The sequence below is a fragment of the Siniperca chuatsi genome, linkage group LG17 (genome assembly GCF_020085105.1).
Source record: "Siniperca chuatsi isolate FFG_IHB_CAS linkage group LG17, ASM2008510v1, whole genome shotgun sequence".
NCBI classification, from domain to species: domain Eukaryota; kingdom Metazoa; phylum Chordata; class Actinopteri; order Centrarchiformes; family Sinipercidae; genus Siniperca; species Siniperca chuatsi.
This window is the reverse complement of record NC_058058.1, coordinates 1,835,986-1,855,031: the sequence shown is the minus strand read 5'-3', so window position 1 is coordinate 1,855,031 and position 19,046 is coordinate 1,835,986. Positions and strand designations below refer to the sequence as shown.

The following is a 19,046-nucleotide window of genomic DNA, read 5'->3' as shown; positions in this document are numbered from 1 at the left end:
CCCCATATCCATTGGAATATTTACAAATATATCATTTATCATAATGACGAGGCGTTGTTTTCTGCAACATATTGGCTTGATAACTGAGCTTATCTTCACCTGAATAGCTCTTCCATCTAGAAAGTTCATAACCCTCCGCTTCCCATTATGTGTAATTAAATGAGAAGTCCGTCTTTCCGTAACACGTCAAAGGCTTTCTCAACATACAAAACACTGCAACCGCTGTCTCTTTATTTACTTGAGCTTCCCTTATTTCACCTTCTATGCAACACTGGATCCTCAGTGCTCCTTCCTTTCCTGAATCCGCCTTGATACGTAGCCACCCTTTTCCAGGTGGTACATTAACGTCTCATTCGCAGAATACAGGTGCGTCAGTGAGAGGGACCCAGGTGGGACGGTGAGGTCACAGGGAGCAGAGGTGAAGACGGTGCAGGACTTTAAGAACTTAGGGTCAACGGTTCAGAGCGATGGAGACTGTGGAGAAGAGGTGAAGAGGCGAGTGCGAGCAGGTTGGAGCGGGTGGAGAAAAGTGTCAGGTGTGTGTGTGATAAAAGAGTCTCAGCAAGAATGAAAGGAAAGGTGTTGGAGACGGCGGTGAGACCAGCGATGCTGTACAGCTTAGAGACAGCGGCGCTGAAGGAAAGACAAGAGGCAGAGCTGGAGGCAGCAGAGCTTAAGATGCTGAGGTTCTCTTTGGGAGGGACGAGGACGGACAGGATCAGGAACGAGGACATCAGAGGGACAGCTCATGTTAGATGTTTCGGAGATAAAGTCAGAGAGGCCAGATCGAGGTGGTTCGGACGTGTTCAGAGGAGAGACTGTGAATATATTGGTAGAAGGATGCTGAGGCTGGAGCTGCCAGGCAGGAGGTCTAGAGGAAGACCAAAGAGGAGGATTATGGATGTAGTGAGAGAGGACAGGAAGTTAATGGGTGCGAGTGAAGAGGACGCAGAGGACAGGGTTAGATGGAGGCACGTGATTCGCTGTGGCGACCCCTGAAAGGGAACAGCCGAAAGGAAAAGAAGAAGACATTAACGTCTCATTCATCACACTTTCCCTTCATTTACAGACGTGTGATGTCAAGGCAACTGGTCTGTAGTTTCATCTTTTTTTTAGGTTTCCTTATTGGAATAATTATCGCCTCTTTCCAGCTCCAGCTATGTATTGCACCGAGGACACGGTCCAATACATGGTAGGGTTAGTACATTCACCATTGTCACACCACATGATGAAAGAAATAACGTATATGAATAATAAACTATAATGTCTAAATAAAGGATAGTAAACGTTTCTTGCTGTTCTGCTCCATGCAAAGTGTTACATTATGTTAGCATGAATTCAAACAGGCTACACCAAGGCAACACAGACACAGGACCACAATTACCAGAAACAAAGAATAGAAATGGATGAAAGATAAAGTCCCAGGTCAATCTGCAAATACACGACTCAGCATTTCTTCTTACAGATAAAAGAGAGCGGAAACAGAAGCGACTTGAAGGCGACCGTCCCCGAAAGTTCAATAAGTAATCTTTCCACATTAACAGCCCAACAACCCATAAAACATGCAGAAAAAGACGTCAAGAAAGTATTTAATAACTATTCCACGAATCAGGCTGTGAATAAATCCTTTAACAACATTATAGTCCTAAATTATACACTTTTCTGCATTTCGATTGAACTACCAATCTCAATTTAATAAGAAATGACACAAAAATCAGCATGAATCATGCTCAGCGTCATCATACCCGCACTGTAGTGAACAAATACATGTTAAAGTATAGACATGTTCCTTCATCACCATGAACACACACACACTGTAGTTTATTCTGGCTCAGCCCCACACACACCGTCCTGCTGCCCCAAACACTCACTACAGCACCACATGTGGATTCATCCGCCGCTGAAAATAGTCCCCAACAGACGCACCGTTTCCTCCTGTTAGTCTGATAAAATGCATTTCGTTGCCTTGCACTTAATAATCAATAAAGTTGAATCTAATCTAAAAACTACAGCGAGCAGCTGTTTGAGGAAATTACTGAGGAAACTATATATCTGTGAGGTCTTTTTAAACATTCACTTCTTCAGCAGGAACCAGTGGGGCTCGGAGCCGAGAGCCGCAGACAGGAAGTGAGACAGTACTGAGAGACTAACACGTTGCAGGTTTGGGTCTGCACGTAGGATCTGCTGACAGTAACAAAAAATAAAAATAAAAGACAGACATGTTTGGACACAGATTTTGCTGCATTTAAACCCATTTTAAACCTGGTATGAGAAGCATGATCTCTACATAACTAATAGTTGCTTTCCAGCCAGCAAGCTAGGCTAACTTCATTAGCTTCTTAGGACTCCAGGAGATAATTCAGACGTAAAACATTTTAAAATAAAGGGGACAGCACAGAGTCTATTCAGGCGGGTTCATTTGGACATTTTGGGTCCATGAAAAATACAGTTTGGACTCTATCGAAGTTCCTCTGAGTAGCGCTGTGTTTCCGAGTCCCGTCTATTTCCAGCTAGCAAGCTACGCTAACTGCATTTAGCATTTCTGGCTAACAGGAGACGAGTCTGAGGGGAAACATCAGAAAGTTTGCACAACGTCCACTTAAACACGTTTATCCGCACATGCAGGCTCTGGTGGTTCACTCCGGTTGCATCTTATGGTAACGCACGCTGTACGTTAACGGGACAAAAAGTTAGCATGTTAGCCACGGTAAGTAACATTGCTTCCGGTATCACGTCTTCCGTCTTCAGACATGTTTGGACACAGATTTTGCTTTCAATTAAATAAAGAAAGCTTCACTACTGATAGTATCAAGCACAAACAGGCTCAAAGTATTATTCCTGATATCGAATTGTTGACCGTAGTTGCTGTACAGGCGACATCAAATACTTGTAGACAATTTAAATACATTTTAAATCAATGAATACATATCGTACTTAAAAGTACAGTCTCCGGAAAACGACGAAAAAACTGAATTTAAATGATCACGTAGCTTCATCTCCGCTGAAAAGAGAAGATAAAGCAGGACTTATTTTGGAGTCTGTATCACAGTTTTTAGCTGATCAGCGTTGCTCCACATGCAGCTTCATTTATTTCTGCTGCTCTCACCAGCACACTTGTGTGTTTTGACATTGTGGAGTTGAGTGAATCTTTTATCACAAACGCTGCAACTGAACGGTTTCTCCCCTGTGTGGACAGTCGAGTGTTGTGTCAGATGATCCTTTCGTGCGAATCCTTTACCACAAACTGAACAACTGAAGGGTTTCTCCCCGGTGTGGAAATTCAAGTGTCGACTCAGATGTCCCTTTTGCGCGAATCTTTTAGCGCACACCGAACAACTGAAGGGTTTCTCCCCCGTGTGGATTCTCATGTGTTTGAACAAATTGCTTCTGTAATCGAAACACGTTTTACAAACTGAGCAGCTGAAACGTTCGCTTTCTGAATGAAGCCTCATATGAGTCATTAAAGAGATCTTATGAAGGTATCGTTTACCACAAACTGAGCAGCTAAATGGTTTCACTGCTGTTTGGATTCCATTGTGTTTCTGCAGATGTTCCTTGAGGTCAAAGCTTGTAGCACATTCAGAGGAGCTAACTGATGTTTTTCCAGTATTACAGTCCTGATCACGCACAGGTACTGGGTTTAAACCTGACTGAGGTTCCCTGGTCTCTTCCCAATCACAACTGTCGTCAGTCTCGGGTTCAGAGGAGTGTGAAGTCTTGTCACGAGGAGCTGGTTGTAAATGATTATCTGGATTAAAGTTCCTGGCTGGTTCTGGTCCTCCACAGTCCTCTCCATCAGCTTCTGGTTTCAAATGCTCTGCATCTCTGTTCTCTTCGGTTTGGCTTTGATGAAGCTGCGAGGACTGAGGTTTCTCTTCATCATCATCTTCTTCACTCTTCACAGGAGCGAATGGGAACTCGGTGATATCGGCCTCCTCCAGCCCTCGAAGCTGCTCTCCCTCCTGACTGGTCCAGAGCTCCTCCTGCTCCTCTTTAATGTGGGGCAGCTCTGGGTCCTGGTCCAGACTGGGGCTCCACTCCTGAACCTCTTCTGTACTCACCGACAGCCGCTGGACGCCTGTGGAGAATAATGAAATACATACACGTTTTAGGAAACTGTCATTTCCTGTTGACACTTAAACCACTGACACCACTACTTAAAGTGAGAAGAGCAATGAAACTGTACAAACCTGCTCTGTGTAACCGGACTTCAGGGTTGAAAGACATTTTGACAACATCACAGCAACTTTTCCTCCAGACTCACTCCGTTAGAAACAGTTTGGTCCCTCTGACGCGCGCTGTGTTGCTAGGTTACGTTCGCGTCCGTCTATTTCCAGCTAGCAAGCTAGGCTAACTTCATTAGCTTCTTAGGACTCCAGGACATAATTCAGACGTAAAACATTTTAAAATAAAGGGGACAGCACAGAGTCTATTCAGGCGGGTTCATTTGGACATTTTGGGTCCATGAAAAATACAGTTTGGACTCTATCGAAGTTCCTCTGAGTAGCGCTGTGTGTCCGAGTCCCGTCTATTTCCAGCTAGCAAGCTACGCTAACTGCATTTAGCATTTCTGGCTAACAGGAGACGAGTCTGAGGGGAAACATCAGAAAGTTTGCACAACGTCCACTTAAACACGGTGGTGGTGGTGGTTCACTCCGGTTGCATCTTATGGTAACGCACGCTGTACGTTAACGGGACAAAAAGTTAGCATGTTAGCCACGGTAAGTAAACATTGCTTCCGGTATCACGTCTTCCGAGATCTTCAAAATAAAAGTGACCAAACTTTTATTTACAGGCCAAGAATTAACAATGGTAAAAAATACCCGGATGCTTTACTTAAGTAAATGTAGAAATACCACAAAGTCAACAGTACAAAAGCATCTTGTTGTGCAGCAGAATGGCCCCTGCGAATGCAATTTCATACAATCTATTATATTATTGGAGTATTATTACTGATACCTTAACATGTAAGCAGCATATAGATGTTGTAGTTTGGTCGAGGTGGAACTAAACTGAACTACTTTATATACTGTTGGATAGTTTAATCTGTAACAATCTTTATGTTACAGTAAAAATGTAGCGTAACTCCGGCGGGCAACAGTAGTATGAATTTGTACGTTCAGACGTGTAACAGTAAGGTGAGGTGGGCTTTACTCTTTGGGATAAGTGTGTAGGAAGATATGGGGCCCGGTGGCTCTACGCTTCACACTGTGGCACCACCTGCCAGGCAGCAGAGGAATAAGTGTTGTCATAATGATCAAGACATATTATTTATAAAAGAACCTTACGTCAGGTGAATACAGTCAATTCTAACAAAAGCCTGCTGTGTGTTTACATTCCAGGTCAAATTTGTCTTAAACCAGCTGTTTAGCTCTTCAAGTGGCAGATAGTTTTCTGAAAGCATGGAGAGACAGATTATAATAGTACATTTGATTTATACAGCACTTCACACAACAGTTACAAGTAAAAGCAGTGGTCAAAACAACTCTAAAAACACAGCAAGTATAAATCCAATAACTTACAATCAAATGGACGTGAATACAGTGAATTAAACCAACAGTAAGTCCTTTACAACCTGCGCAGCTCTTGGTGGCAGAAACGGTACACTTCCTGCAGCGGTGTCAAAGTAAAAGTCAAGTCTGAAGCAGCTGATGGAGAAGCCGCAGCTACAGGAAGTACTGAGCGCGCACTCTTCAACAAAAACAGAGCGGATCAGAAACAGACAGGCTCCTCTGAATAACCGCGGCCTGTTCGAAACAGCAAGTTTACTGTGACTAAAATACCCAGATACCTTTGCTGAGTAAAACCTGGACCAGGGTTGGGTTTGTTTTTTTTTTAAGATCAGTCCACGTACCAGGTCACCCCCTCCATGTGTGACGGATGTGTGTAAAGTCCATTCACAGTTTTTTTTAACCATAACTAAGAGTTTTCCCTAACCTAAACCATTCTATAGAAATACGATCAATTCAAAATACGTTGGCACTGAATGTTCAAAAAAGTTTGATTAGGCTGCATAACGGAAACAAACGAAGCACGGACAGCCAAAATAAACTCGTTCGTGACTTTGATGGCTGACTGCGTTAAAATACGACCAGAAGTCTTTGTGCGTGTGTCCTGCCAGCAGAAGCAACAATAAAACTTCTGAGTCAAAGCATCATCTGCCGGTAAACCCACTTGGTACTTCACACTTATTTTATCTTATACTTATACCCACCTGGTACTTCATTTATTTTCTGACCTGTTTTTAAAGTTTTTATAGTGTATTATTTTTTTTGCTAGTACTTTCTCCTGTGTGCACTGACGTAAAGGCGAGCTGCTGTAACAAAGAGTTTCCCTTCGGGGATCAATAAAGGATTTCTGATTCTGATTCATCTCCACAAATGACTAAAACACCCACATTTGACACAAAAAACGGCACAAACTGTATGTTGAAATATCCCTTTTACAACTGATAATGACAGATGATCTTAAACGACGGCCGTCACTGAGCACAACGTAGCCCAGCTCACATGACCCTCACCTTGCACGTCGGCATTGTCCCTCAAGTCTCCTGTATGAGCAGCAATCACGTTGCTGAGTCCCTGACCTCAACACAGACTTCACGGCCCTTCTTCACCGAGCAGTCCTAGGAGCTACACTTTCCACCGCATCTGTGGAACTGTGAAAACCAGGTTCATCAGATCGACAACGGAAAACGACGGCTTTTTATGAGCCGACTTTTTGCTTCAAGTCGTGTCCTCACTTTATAGAGTCATTGCGTTGTTCTGAGATTTTACTGCTGCCTGACTGTGACGTTTGACTGGATGTTGGAAAGTAGAGGACACGTCTGGAAAGTAACGCCGAACTGCTGCGTGTGCTCTGGTTATTTCCCCGCTTTAGACGATGGCCATATTAAACTATTAAAAAATAAAGTTAGGTTTAGTTTCTCTGTCTCCATCGCTGGTCGCCCGCTCTCCCTCTTTATCTCACTCTTTTATAGAAGTTAAAAAGTCTACTACAAATATCAGTAAACATTGGAAGACCTTCCCCGCCCCGGCGACCGGGTCTTGCAGCAACATTCAGCTCTGCAAACTCACTCCCGAACATCTGGCTCCTAAAGTCCAAACGCAGGTGAACTTCCTGAACTCCTACAAAAGGTTCCTGAAAAAGATCCTGTGGTGGAGAAACAGCTCCAGGTGAGTTTCCTCCTGAACGACATGCTTTTGTGACGCGACTCTCTGTTCAGTTACTGCTCGTCAGCAGCTCTCCGCCTTCACTTGCTGCTCTCAACAACACACTTATGGTTTTTGACCTGCGAATGCCAAGTGAATCTTTTGTCACAAATACTGCATTTAAATGGCTTCTCCTCAGTGTGGAGGGCCATGTGTGTGGTCAAATTTGCCTTTTTTGAAAATCTTTTACTACAAACCGAGCAGCTAAATGGTTTCTCCCCAGTATGGACTCTCATGTGATTCACCAACGTGCAACGCAGACTAAAACTCGTGTTACAAACTGAGCAGGTGAACGGTTTCTCTCCTGTATGAACTCTCAGGTGTGTGGTCAAATTTGAGCTCTTTGTAAATTTTTTACCACAGAATGGGCAAGTATATGTTTTTTCTCCTGTATGACATTTCATGTGGATCTGCAGATGTTCCTTGCTGCCAAATCTTTTACCACACTCACAGCAGCTAAAACATTTTTTGGCCACATCACTTACAGGGACTTCGTTGTTTTTCAGAGCATTTGAACCTGACTGAGGTTCCCTGGTCTGCTTCAAGCCACCATCACTGTCTTCAGTCCCAGAAGAGTGTGGAGTCTTACGACTAGCTGGTTGTAAAGGATTATCTGGATTAAAGTTCCTGGCTGGTTCTGGTCCTCCACAGTCCTCTCCATCGGCTTCTGTTTTCAAAAGCTCTGCATCTCTGTTCTCTTCAGTTTGGCTTTGATGAAGCTGCGAGGACTGAGGTTTCTCTTCATCATCTTCTTCTTCACTCTTCACAGGAGCGAATGGGAACTCGGTGATATCGGCCTCCTCCAGCCCTCGGAGCTGCTCTCCCTCCTGACTGGTCCAGAGCTCCTCCTGCTCCTCTTTAATGTGTGGCAGCTCTGGTGGGTCCTGGTCCAGACTGGGGCTCCACTCCTGCTGCTCAGGGGGAACCTCTTTAATTACCGTAAACTTCTTGACATTTGCAGCAAACACTAAAAAAACACAAACACATTATGTCAATGTACCACATACTCGTTTTGTGGATATTATACATAGCGATGCCCCCAAAACTTGGTTCTGAACTCCTCCCTGAGGGCGGGGCTTAAACAACACAGAGTAGCTTAAATTTCTGAGTTCTCAGACCATTTTCACAATCGAGAATGACTTCCGGATGGGAGCCGAAACGTCTTGATTCTGAAAACAGCGTCCAGATGACTACGACTGAAACCTTTTCTACGAGCTGAACCGAATGCACATTTAAACATGCTGTCATCCCTAGTGTCAGTTACTGTATCTGGCCTCGGGCATGTGGCTCTCGCTGTCAGGACGTGGCGGTGGCGGCGGCAGCACAGATGTTCATTCGGGTCAGATACATGAACATCTGCGGTCCCGGCATGTCAGCACAGTCGCAGCCCGGCCAGTGACGATGACTGATCCCAAATCCAGACACAGTGAGGTTACACACAGGAGCACAAAACAAAACGAAAGCAACCTGCAGGCATAATATCAAAATACATCAGGTTATACGATCGCTCTGCTGCTGCGTCTCTTTAGGCAGCGATGGGCCTTTTTCTCATTTCTCCTCATAACACCAGTGTGAGTCTGTTATTATAACAACACAGTAACGTAGCTCGTTATAAGGAGAAAAGTTTGTTTTAATGAGATCTGTTGATTTTGTGAAACAACGAGAACGTTTTGTGATTTAGGCCTAACAAGGTAAAGTGATGTGTTGTTATTACAAGAAACGTTTATTGTAAAAACGGAATAATTTAACATCTAGCAACGATGCCATGAGAATATGTCATAATAACACGAAAAATATCTTGTTATAAGGTGAAAAGGATCTTGTAAAAACGAGTAATGTTTCTCGTTATAACAAGAAACTGAGTAAAACATTTTTTACTATGGGGACAGCAATACGGTGCCGTACTTTAATAAAACCTTGGACCCACCTGCTTTGTCTCTCTGGATCTCAGGCTTCGCAGCGTCCTGCAGCAGTGTGCGCTGCCGACAAAGCTCCTCCTCGTACTCGGCTATCGTCCTTTCAAACAGCCCAAATATCTCCTCGGCAGCCGCGGTTAGTCGCTGCTCCACCAGCGCTCTCAGCATCTGGACTTTAGACATTTTCACACAATGAAACCAACTTTTTCTCCAGACGAACCCCGTTTAAAAACACGCTTTGGGCTCTTACCAGTCAGCGTGCCAAGTAACTGTTTAGTTGTGTTGCTAAGTTACCTCCCGTTTATTTCAAGCTAGCAAGCTAAGCTAACTACAGTATAGGTCTGTGGGACATCGGGAGATGATTCGGAGGCAACGCATTCAGAAAAGGTTGACCAGCACAAACTCAATTTAAACGGGACACGCAGTGAAGCTGGTGATTTCCTCCCGACGTAGGTCAGTTAAACTTTTTTTAAGGAGGAACGTCGCTCATGAAACGAAGCTTCTTTAGCTAGACGCCATCTTGTGCAAAACTTGGCGAAGTGCTTCCGGCGACCGTTGCTAACCTTCAAAATAAAATGTGTATGTCTAAAAATGTATAATTACGAAAATATATTATCATGGAAATTTCTTTTACATCGCCACACAACAAAATTGCTATAAACTACAAACTTCTGAGCAACGTCTTGTTAAGTCTGCATCCCATGTGAACTCTCTGCAAATCCGCACATCTGTTTGAGGTTCCTTGTGAATTGTGGATTTGCCCTCAGTTTGGGAACTCACCTGATTAGTCCACAAGTCTCCAAATGCGGTCCCGGACATTTGATTCATCGTTTTTTTATTTGATTGTTTCTGCTTATCTACTTCTGCACACTCCAGTCCACTCAGTGGCGGTAATTGACATAGAAGCTGGTTTGCCAACCACCAATAAAATCTGATGAAGAATATTTTGAAAACAGACAAAGACCAAGGGACCTCAGCCCCAGAGTCACTTACCTCCTCCGACTGATACGATTTCTGTGAAGGTTAATAGATGAATATTAATTTATCTATTCGTGAGCTCTTGAAGACACCAGAGAACATGAACTAACATATCCACGTCGGGCACACGTAGCACTCATAAAGTGTGAAGTCATCAAAACTGTCCAATGAATAATTTACCTATCAGTCCATATGACTTCATTTCTACTCCTCTTGGTTTGTTTGTATTACTCCACCCTACTTAGGCTGAATTCACACCAAATCAGGCAGCGAACACGCCAGCCCTCCCATTCATTTGAATGTGGGTAGTGTGTTTGGGCTGCGGCTGTGGGGACCACAGGGCGAAAAGTTCAAACCACACAGTCTATGGAGGCGCGTAAGCCGGCAATCTTCTTTCTTCTTTCTGCTTCTTCTTCTTCTTCTTCTTATTCTGTTGAGTTTTATGGCGGTTGGCATCCATAATTGTGCATTACCGCCACCTGCTGGATTGTAACAGCTTCACAGTTTAATCTATTTACAGTGTCCACCCAAAGTGCTCCCATGCCATAGTCCAGTCTCTAACCCAGACCCAGTTGTCTGAGTTGGTGCAACTCCTTCCCTCAGTGTAACATCCAGATCCTCTCCAGATGTGTCCACAACATTCAAGAATCTTCTTGCAGCGTCCAGAACCATATTAATCCTTTCCGACTTCCTCTTTATTTCAGCCGCACAGTTTATAACCGTGGCAATAAATGCCAGAAATCGTTTCTTGTCCATGCTGATGCTCTGATCATCTCCATTTCCTTTCTGCTCCTTTCCCTTCTGTACTACCACCATTTTACTCTTAGCAGCTTCAGCGTATGACGATCCCTTTTCCGCTCTGATCTTATTCATTTTTACTTTTAATTCTTTTTGGACACTGTGCTGATCCCGTATGGTGGTTTCCCTCGCAGTGCAGGCACTTTGCTTGCTCTTTCTCCACTTTACACTTCTCCACGTTACAGTTTTCCTTCCCACATCTCCTGCCTCCTCTTCATACTGCAGCAACATGTCCATATTCCTGACAGCAGAAACACCTCAGAGGAGCTCTCTCACCCTGTAACACACATAATCTAGATCCACTCTTTCCGGCAACTCCCCCTCAAACGTCAAACACACTGAATTACTGTCCTCCTCCTCCCCTTTTCTGAATCTTGTCAGCCTTCTTGCCTCACACACATCTTCAACCTCCCGACATGAGTCGGCCTCTACTGTCAGAGGCACGCCGCTTACTACCCCCTTCTTCATTATTTCTGCTCCAAGTGGAAAGCAGTTCACACTGCTGTGATCTCTGAATGCATGAATCTTCAGGGTTTTATCTCTCTGACACTTTGATACACAGTCAGTGATAACCATCCCACTTCTTGTTATCCCGACCGATCTTACATCTCCGAGCTTTCCTCCTACAAACTTCCCGACCTCATGTGGATCCTTGAAAATGCCGTCTGTTTGTGTCACAGCTACCATCCCAACAAGATACTTTCTTTCTTCCTTCATTTCCTGACTGGATTCACTTGAACTGCTCTTCCTTTTCTTTTTATTTCTCAAGAGGTATACAACATCTCTGATTCCTCCTCTGACTTCATTTCCGCCCAAGCCGGCAATCAAGCCGAAAGTCGAACCTTTTACTTTGAAGGCCACCACTGAGGTTGTACCGGAAACGATTTGCCTCGCTGTGATTGGTTAACGGCACAGGGCGCTATGGCCCGTAGGAAGAGGCTTTCTGCCGTTTAGTATCTGACAAACAACACGAGGGAGGCGTTTAACCCCCTGTGTGTCTGGATAAACGTGAATTAATGGACTTTAAGAGGTTCACCCGTTTTTCCTAAATGTTTTACCTTCCGGTTAGTTAGCCTACAAAGCTAATGAAGTTAGCTTGTTAGCTTGACTGACGGGGAAGGAACTAGTCTGGCTCGTTGACTGCGGAGTGAGTCTGGAGGAAAAGTTGCTGTAAAAAAAAAATGTCTAAAGTCCAAATGCTGAGAGCTTTTGTCAACCAGCGACTAAGTGCGGCTGCTGAGGAGATATTTGGGCTGTTTGAAAGGACGATAGCAGAGCACGAGGAGGAGCTTTGTCGTTCAAAAGAGGAGAACGAGCGACAGCGGAAACTGCTGGACGCTGTTTTCCAGCCTGAAGTCCGGTTACACAGAGCAGGTCTGCACACTGTCATTGCTCTTCTCACTTTAAACTGCTGGGAAACCAGCTGCCACTAAAAGACACTGAAGCTGTTCGAGTATGACATTATTTCTCACTTTAAACAAACAGGTGTACCATCTGTTGCCAGTAATTGCTGACAAATATGGCTTTTAGTCTTTCATAGTAGTGAAACTTCAAGTGATCAGCGATGCAGATGGATTATGTAGATCCGGTTTTCAAAGTGCCAGGGTGATTTTATTTATATCAAAATATTTAGCTTTTGCATTGTAGCAGCTGCAGTGATACTGTATATCATCGTAAACAGAATATCTTTGGGTTTAGGACCATTGACTGGACAAAACAAGCAATTTGAAGTAGGGATGCACGGATCTACTTTCTTTCACTTTCACGATTTCCGATACCGGTGCAGGCTGCGGCGATACCGGTTGCATATCGTGCGTCGACACGTTGCAATGAAGCGTGGCTGCACCCGGTCAAAGCGTGGTTTCCCCCAGAGAACAAGCTGCAGCTGAAACACCTCGTCCACAATCTCCCCTCGATTTTACCCCTCCCGTGCGGTCTGCCACGTTGGTTTCGATCGTTGCGATAGGCGACGTCATTAACAACAAGCCTCCTCCACACGCGGCTCACCTGCTGCTGTGGAAACGGACTCGCGGGTGAAAGAGTCCAAATTGCAAGTTTTTTGGTGCGACTTCGCAAAACATACTGCTGACGAAGAAAGTCAACACATACAGGGAGAAACAGAAAGAGGTGGGGCGGGGCAAGCTGAAACAAAACTGAATGGAAAAGCGTTTTTTGATAGGAATAGCTGAAGAGAGGCAGGAAATGTAGGTGGGGGGTGTGACATGCACCAAAGGGCCTGTGGTTATGAACAGGCACGAAATGCGTCGGTAACGTTACCGCAGCACAAATCCGAGATGCTTTTCCTTCTGGTACATACTGTTGCAATGATGGCAGAACTGCAACTGTTTTATCCCCCAAGATAAAACCCGGAGCGCTGGAATACTTATGCCAATATAGCGTTAGCATCCTCGGCTACCAGCTCTGCTGCCGCCTTGGTGTTAGTGCCGGCGGGCGGGCTACTGAGGCTGCGTTTCATCAGTCGTTCAACATGCCCTCGTTGACGTCCCGTCAGCACTTGCTCTCGGGGGAATGGTTAGGTGGCAGTAATATAGACTTAAAGAGTTTCCCCTCGGGGATCAATAAAATATTTCTGATTCTGATTTCTGATAAAACATTTCTCCCCGTGTTTAAGAAAGTAGTGGTGTCAGTGGTTTAAGTGTCAACGGGAAATGACAGTTTCCTAAAACGTGTATGTATTTCATTATTCTCCACAGGCGTCCAGCAGCTGTCGGTGAGTTCAGAAGAGGTTCAGGAGTGGAGCCCCAGTCTGGACCAGGACCCAGAGCCGCCACACATTAAAGAGGAGCAGGAGGAGCTCTGGACCAGTCAGGAGGGAGAGCAGCTTCGAGGGCTGGAGGAGGCCGATATCATCAAGTTCACATTCGCTCCTGTGAAGAGTGAAGAAGAAGAAGATGATGATGATGATGATGATGATGAAGAGAAACCTCAGTCCTCGCAGCTTCATCAAAGCCAAACTGAAGAGAACAGAGATGCAGAGCTTTTGAAACCAGAAGCCGATGGAGAGGACTGTGGAGGACCAGAACCAGCCAGGAACTTTAATCCAGATAATCCTTTACAACCAGCTCCTCGTGACAAGACTTCACACTCCTCTGAACCCGAGACTGACGACAGTTGTGATTGGGAGGAGACCGGGGAACCTCAGTCAGGTTTAAACCCAGAACCTGTGCGTGATCAGGACTGTAATACTGGAAAAACATCAGTTAGCTCCTCTGAATGTGCTACAAGCTTTGGCCTCAAGGAACATCTGCAGAAACACAATGGAATCCAAACAGCAGTGAAACCATTTAGCTGCTCAGTTTGTGGTAAGAAATACCCCCGGAAGAAGTCCTTAACGACTCATATGAGACTTCATTCAGAAGATAAATGTTTCAGCTGCTCCGTTTGTAAAAAAACTTTTCAATGGAGAAGAGATGTTGTGAGGCACATGAGAATCCACACAGGGGAGAAACCCTTTAGTTGCTCCGTCTGTGGTACAGGATTCGCACGAAACTCAACTTTGACCGCACACTTAAGAGTTCATACGGGAGAAAAACCTTTCAGCTGCTCAATTTGTAAAGCAAGTTTCACTGCCAGAAGCTCTTTGTTCACACACATGAAAATCCACACAACGGAGAAACCATTTAGTTGTTCAGTTTGTGGTAAAAGATTCGCACACAGCTCAACTTTGACCTCACACTTAAGAGTTCATTCGGGAAAAACACCTTTCAGCTGCTCAATTTGTAAAGTAAGTTTCAGTGTCAGAGACAGTTTGGTCAAACACATGAGAATCCATAGTGGAGAGAAACCATTTAGTTGTTCAGTTTGTGGTAAAAGATTCGCACGAAAGGATCATCTAAGACAACACTTTACTGTCCACACAGGGGAGAAACCATTCAGTTGCAGTGCATGTGATAAAAGATTCACTCGGCTCCATAGTGTCAAAAATCACAAGTGTGTTGGTGAGAGCAGCAGATATAAATGAAGCTGTTTGTTGAGCCAATTTTTTTCCAAAGAAACCGACATCGCTGTTGGGTTTTTTTTGTTTGTTTTTTTTGGCGCTTTGAGCACCACAAGCCGTGTAATCATTCTACAAATGTGTATCTTCGTCCTGGGACTCGTGTTGCTGCAACAAACCTCCAAGAGACTACCAGGGCATCCCTCCTCAGCGAAACAGTCTGTGCAAACATAAGGAGGGAATTTTCTGTCGATCGACTAATCGATTAACTTTATATACTGTTAAGTAGTTTCATCTATAACAGTTCCATATTTCAGAAGCTCTTTATATGTTTTGTATGCAAAATCTTAACTTTTAAAGTCACTAGTTAACTAAAGCTGTCTCTAGACGGAATAGAAGTGTGTCTGTGTGTGCAGAGACGCTGCCCTCTGCCTGCATTTTTCTGGGTGAAAACCTTTGTGCAGCGGTGTGTAGCCTCCAGCCAATAACTGCAATGCAGCGGTGTTTGACTGAGTGCGGGGCTGAGCTACACGCAGAGCAGAGAGCAGCACACAGGATGAAGCTGGCTCCTCGCAGTATTGTGTCTCTTATTATGCAAGTGCTGTGTCTCATTTATGTTTTTCTTTTGTGGACCAGTCCTGTAACATTATGTTGTATGCCTCTTGAGAAAGACTGAATGAAATAAAAAAAGTAACAACATAAATGAATGATGAACTAAAATATGGGATGTATATCCAAATACCACGGTGGCTTTAAGAAAGGAAGACATACTATGGATCCAGCTTTATGTTTAGAAAATAACATTAAAGTGTAGTGGCTGCCTTTTTTGATACAGAGAAGGCATACGATATGAGTAATACAAGTCAGAATAGAAAAGAGCTATTCTGCATAATGATAATGATGGAAATGGCGAATGGGTTGTCACGTGACTTCCTACTACCTAACCATGGAGTTTCTGAAGGTATGAGATTTTTACGGTACAATAATCGTCTCAGAAAATTTCACGTTATGCCGTATTACATAATTATTGTTATTATTATCAGTTACAATGACCCTTAAAGGAATAAAAACAGAAGCTTTATTTTCCTTTGGTTGAATAAATACTTTATTATAATTTCACAAAATATTATGTCCTGATAGACATGAAACTGATATAAACTTGAAATATATATATATATATTTTTTTTTTAATAACACTAATGTGGTAGAATTTAATACCGTAGATAAGCAAATGATAACTGTCAATTTTCGGTATACCTTGAAACCGGTGTACCGCTGCAACCCTGCGTGGGTTTTATCACTGAGGTGAGATTCCATCTATAAACTTCTAGGGTTTTTTTATTTTAAAGGGACAGTTCACCCCAAAATCAAAAATACATATCTTTCCTCTTACCTGTAGCGCTTTTTATCCATCTAGATGGTTTCGGTGTGAGTTGCCGAGTTTTGGAGATATCGGCCGTAGAGATGTCTGCATTTTTTTTAATATAATGGGACTATATGGCACTCGTCTTGTGATGCTCAGAGCGCCAAAAAAATACATTTGATGACCCGGTTACTCAAGATAATTCACAGATTTGTTGTGAGCAGGATCTATCAGTATAAAAAAATATAGTTCCTACATGAAACCCTCCGCCCCGGGCCTGAAAACCCCCTCCTGGTGGTCCAAAGCTCCTGGGCTAGCAACCAGAATATCAGATGACTGGAGCTGCTTTTTCAGTTCCAGAAAAGAAAGTTACCATAGTGAAGGGCACATCAAACTATCTGGGAGTGTCCTCAGAGGAGATGCTGGCAGTACTCTTGGCTCTGCACTGGGTAGAGGGAAATAAATCAGGAAATGGTTTAATCTGCTCAGATTCTGTCTCAGTCCTCAAGAGGTCAGGAGATCAGTGTCACAGGTACATTCCAGACTCCTTCAACAAGGTATTTCAATCCAGTTTATGTGGGTTCCTGCACATGTAGGTCTGAAGGGAAATGAGCAAGCGGGCAGGTTAGCAAAACAAGCACTACAGAAAGATGCACTAGATGTACGGGTGCCATTAAGCAAAGCAGAGGTCAAGGGAATCGCTTGGAGTAAAGCAGCAGAAGAGTGGCGGACCACTGAAATAAAAGGAGGCTTTCTTTATTTTTTTTATCCGTCCAAGAGAACGATGCAATCCGCGATGGATTAACTGGCGGACAATCTCCCCTCGCTTTTACCCCTCCTGTGCGGTCTACTGACAATCGCACATGCTCTGCAGAGAAACACACAGAGAGACCGTCTCCTGTTACGCCGTTGTTTAGTAAAAGCTGACACACACAGGGAGAGAGAAACAGGAAGAGACAGAGGTGTAGGTGTGAGAGTGCTCGTGTGGGGAACAGAGAAGGCGAGCAGATTAAAGTCGTTTGGGAGTAAACACGACAGTCAGGTGGAGGATGAAGTAGAATTAAAATGGTGAAATAAGAAGTAACCTACTAGAAATAGGGTCATGTATTAATGTGTTCTTTCAAACTTATATATATATATGTATATATATATATATATATATATATATATATATATATATATATATATATATATATATATAGTGAAGAATATCATTATAGTAGAAATACCCTGAAATATCATGATATTATCTTAGGGCCTTATTGCCCTCCCCTAATTCGTCATTTAGAAGCAGGTCAAGAAAAGAAGAGGTCACTTTCAATAGACTTGGTCATTTAGATCTCAATAGAAACACTTAAGGTAATAGGAAAGCATCCAACTGGTTTATGTGAACAGCGTCAGGTTGAGAAGTCTGTTGTACATGTAATCATGTAATAATTATCAGCAAGAAAGGCAACGTATTCATGAAGATCTCAGGAGGGCTGGAATTCACAATTTCAATATGAAAACATTAATGAACCTGTCAAGAGGAGCAGCTTGTAAAACTTTCATCAAACAAACAGGAATAATGGGGAGGATTTAATCTCTGGTCCACACTCCGAAGCAGAAGGTGGCGGTAATGCTCCTAATGCGCTGGTTTGCCAACCGCCGTTAAAACGCAAGAAGAAGAAGAAGCAACAAAAAAAGAAAAAGAAGAAGAAGAAGCAACAGTAGCGGTAGCAACAGCAACCTTACCGTGGCTATCTTGTTCCGTTACGTACCACGTATTTTATCTCAAGATGCAACCGGAGTGAACAACGAGAGCCTGTATGTGTGGATAAACGTGTTGAACTTTCGGGATGTTTCCCCTCAGACTCGTCTCCTGTTAGCCAAGAATGCTAAAGGTAGTTAGCGTAGCTTGCTAGCTGGAAATAGACGGAGACGGAAATTCGATAGAGTCCAAACTGTATTTTTCATGGACCCAAAATGTCCAAATGAACCCGCCCGAATAGACTTTGCGCTGTCCCCTTTATTTTAAAATGTTTTACGTCTGAATTATCTCCTGGAGTCCTAAGGAGCTAATGAAGTTAGCCTAGCTTGCTAGCTGGAAATAGACGGACGCGAACGTAACCTAGCAACGCAGCGCGCGTCAGAGGGACCGACCTGAGTGAGTCTGGAGGAAAAGTTGCTGTGATTTTGTCAAAATGTCTTTCAACCCTGAAGTCCGGTTACACAGAGCAGGTTTGTACAGTTTCTTCTCACTTTAAACTGCTGGAAAAACCAGCTGCCACTAAAAGACCTCAAGTTCTTTATTGTCATATTGCAAAACAGTTACAGTGAAGCAGGTAGTAAACAGTGAGTGAAAGTTAGTATAAAGGTAAAGTGACATCATGTATCAACGCAGACTACTTAGAGATGGGTTTCGACACTGATTTCCTGAATCTATTCGATTCTGACTTTGATTCGATGTGATTCAGTATCGATTTAGCGATGTTTCACAGGTGATAAGTCAAGCGCTGCAATTTCGTACATTTCAACGGGGTAAATGTAGTGAAAGGACAGCAGGCCGGGCCCTGGGAGAGAGAGAACAACCATGAATAGGTAAACAAATCCAATATATGAACCGCAGAAGTGTATTTATAGTAAATTTTCAATAAAACCGTCATTGACTGTCAGCTTGAAAGGCATATTTCTTATGTGCACTAACAGAACTAATAACAAAACCCAGGCCTATATGTTAAAGTGCCATTTTAATTAGACATCAGCTTAGAAAGCAATACGTTCTTATAAGTGTGCCAGTTGAATTTGAACAAGGCCCGCAATAGTCCATGCAGATATGAGAAAAG

The 19,046-nt window shown here is 43.5% G+C and overlaps 4 protein-coding genes across 6 annotated transcripts in view; 2 read left to right on the top strand and 2 right to left on the bottom strand.

The window, feature by feature from the left end:
* Positions 1-1,572: 1,572 nt before the first annotated feature.
* Positions 1,573-4,332, bottom strand: LOC122864567 (zinc finger protein 260-like). The gene is made up of 2 exons (XM_044172133.1): positions 4,191-4,332; positions 1,573-4,078 (listed from the first exon to the last, which is right to left on the bottom strand). Exons 1-2 carry the CDS (start codon positions 4,225-4,227, stop codon positions 3,084-3,086), a joined length of 1,032 nt encoding a protein of 343 aa, XP_044028068.1. The 5' UTR covers positions 4,228-4,332; the 3' UTR covers positions 1,573-3,083.
* On the bottom strand, positions 4,240-10,517 carry LOC122864565 (zinc finger and SCAN domain-containing protein 2-like). Of its 3 annotated transcripts, XM_044172127.1 has the most exons (4): positions 10,286-10,517; positions 10,121-10,141; positions 9,139-9,300; positions 4,240-8,178 (listed from the first exon to the last, which is right to left on the bottom strand). In XM_044172127.1, exons 1-4 carry the CDS (start codon positions 10,305-10,307, stop codon positions 7,253-7,255), a joined length of 1,131 nt encoding a protein of 376 aa, XP_044028062.1. In that variant the 5' UTR covers positions 10,308-10,517; the 3' UTR covers positions 4,240-7,252. The 3 variants fall into 3 exon arrangements, with proteins under 3 accessions (XP_044028062.1, XP_044028065.1, XP_044028063.1); XM_044172130.1 differs by lacking the exons at positions 10,121-10,141; positions 10,286-10,517 and adding an exon at positions 8,476-8,678 and having other exon boundaries at positions 9,139-9,834; XM_044172128.1 differs by lacking the exons at positions 10,121-10,141; positions 10,286-10,517 and adding an exon at positions 9,378-9,824.
* A 1,300-nt stretch (positions 10,518-11,817) lies between these two features.
* LOC122864553 (gastrula zinc finger protein XlCGF57.1-like) lies at positions 11,818-15,561 on the top strand. Its single transcript, XM_044172107.1, has 2 exons — positions 11,818-12,277; positions 13,618-15,561. The coding sequence occupies exons 1-2, from the start codon at positions 12,085-12,087 to the stop codon at positions 14,883-14,885; spliced, it is 1,461 nt and encodes a 486-aa protein (XP_044028042.1). The 5' UTR covers positions 11,818-12,084; the 3' UTR covers positions 14,886-15,561.
* Positions 15,562-17,818: 2,257 nt separating this feature from the next.
* LOC122864546 (zinc finger protein OZF-like) overlaps positions 17,819-19,046 on the top strand; it is a 66,865-nt gene continuing 65,637 nt past the window's right edge. The window contains exon 1 of the mRNA XM_044172098.1: positions 17,819-18,441. Within this exon, the coding sequence (XP_044028033.1) occupies positions 18,405-18,441 (37 nt within the window). The 5' untranslated portion in view covers positions 17,819-18,404. The remainder of the gene's footprint in view (positions 18,442-19,046) is intronic.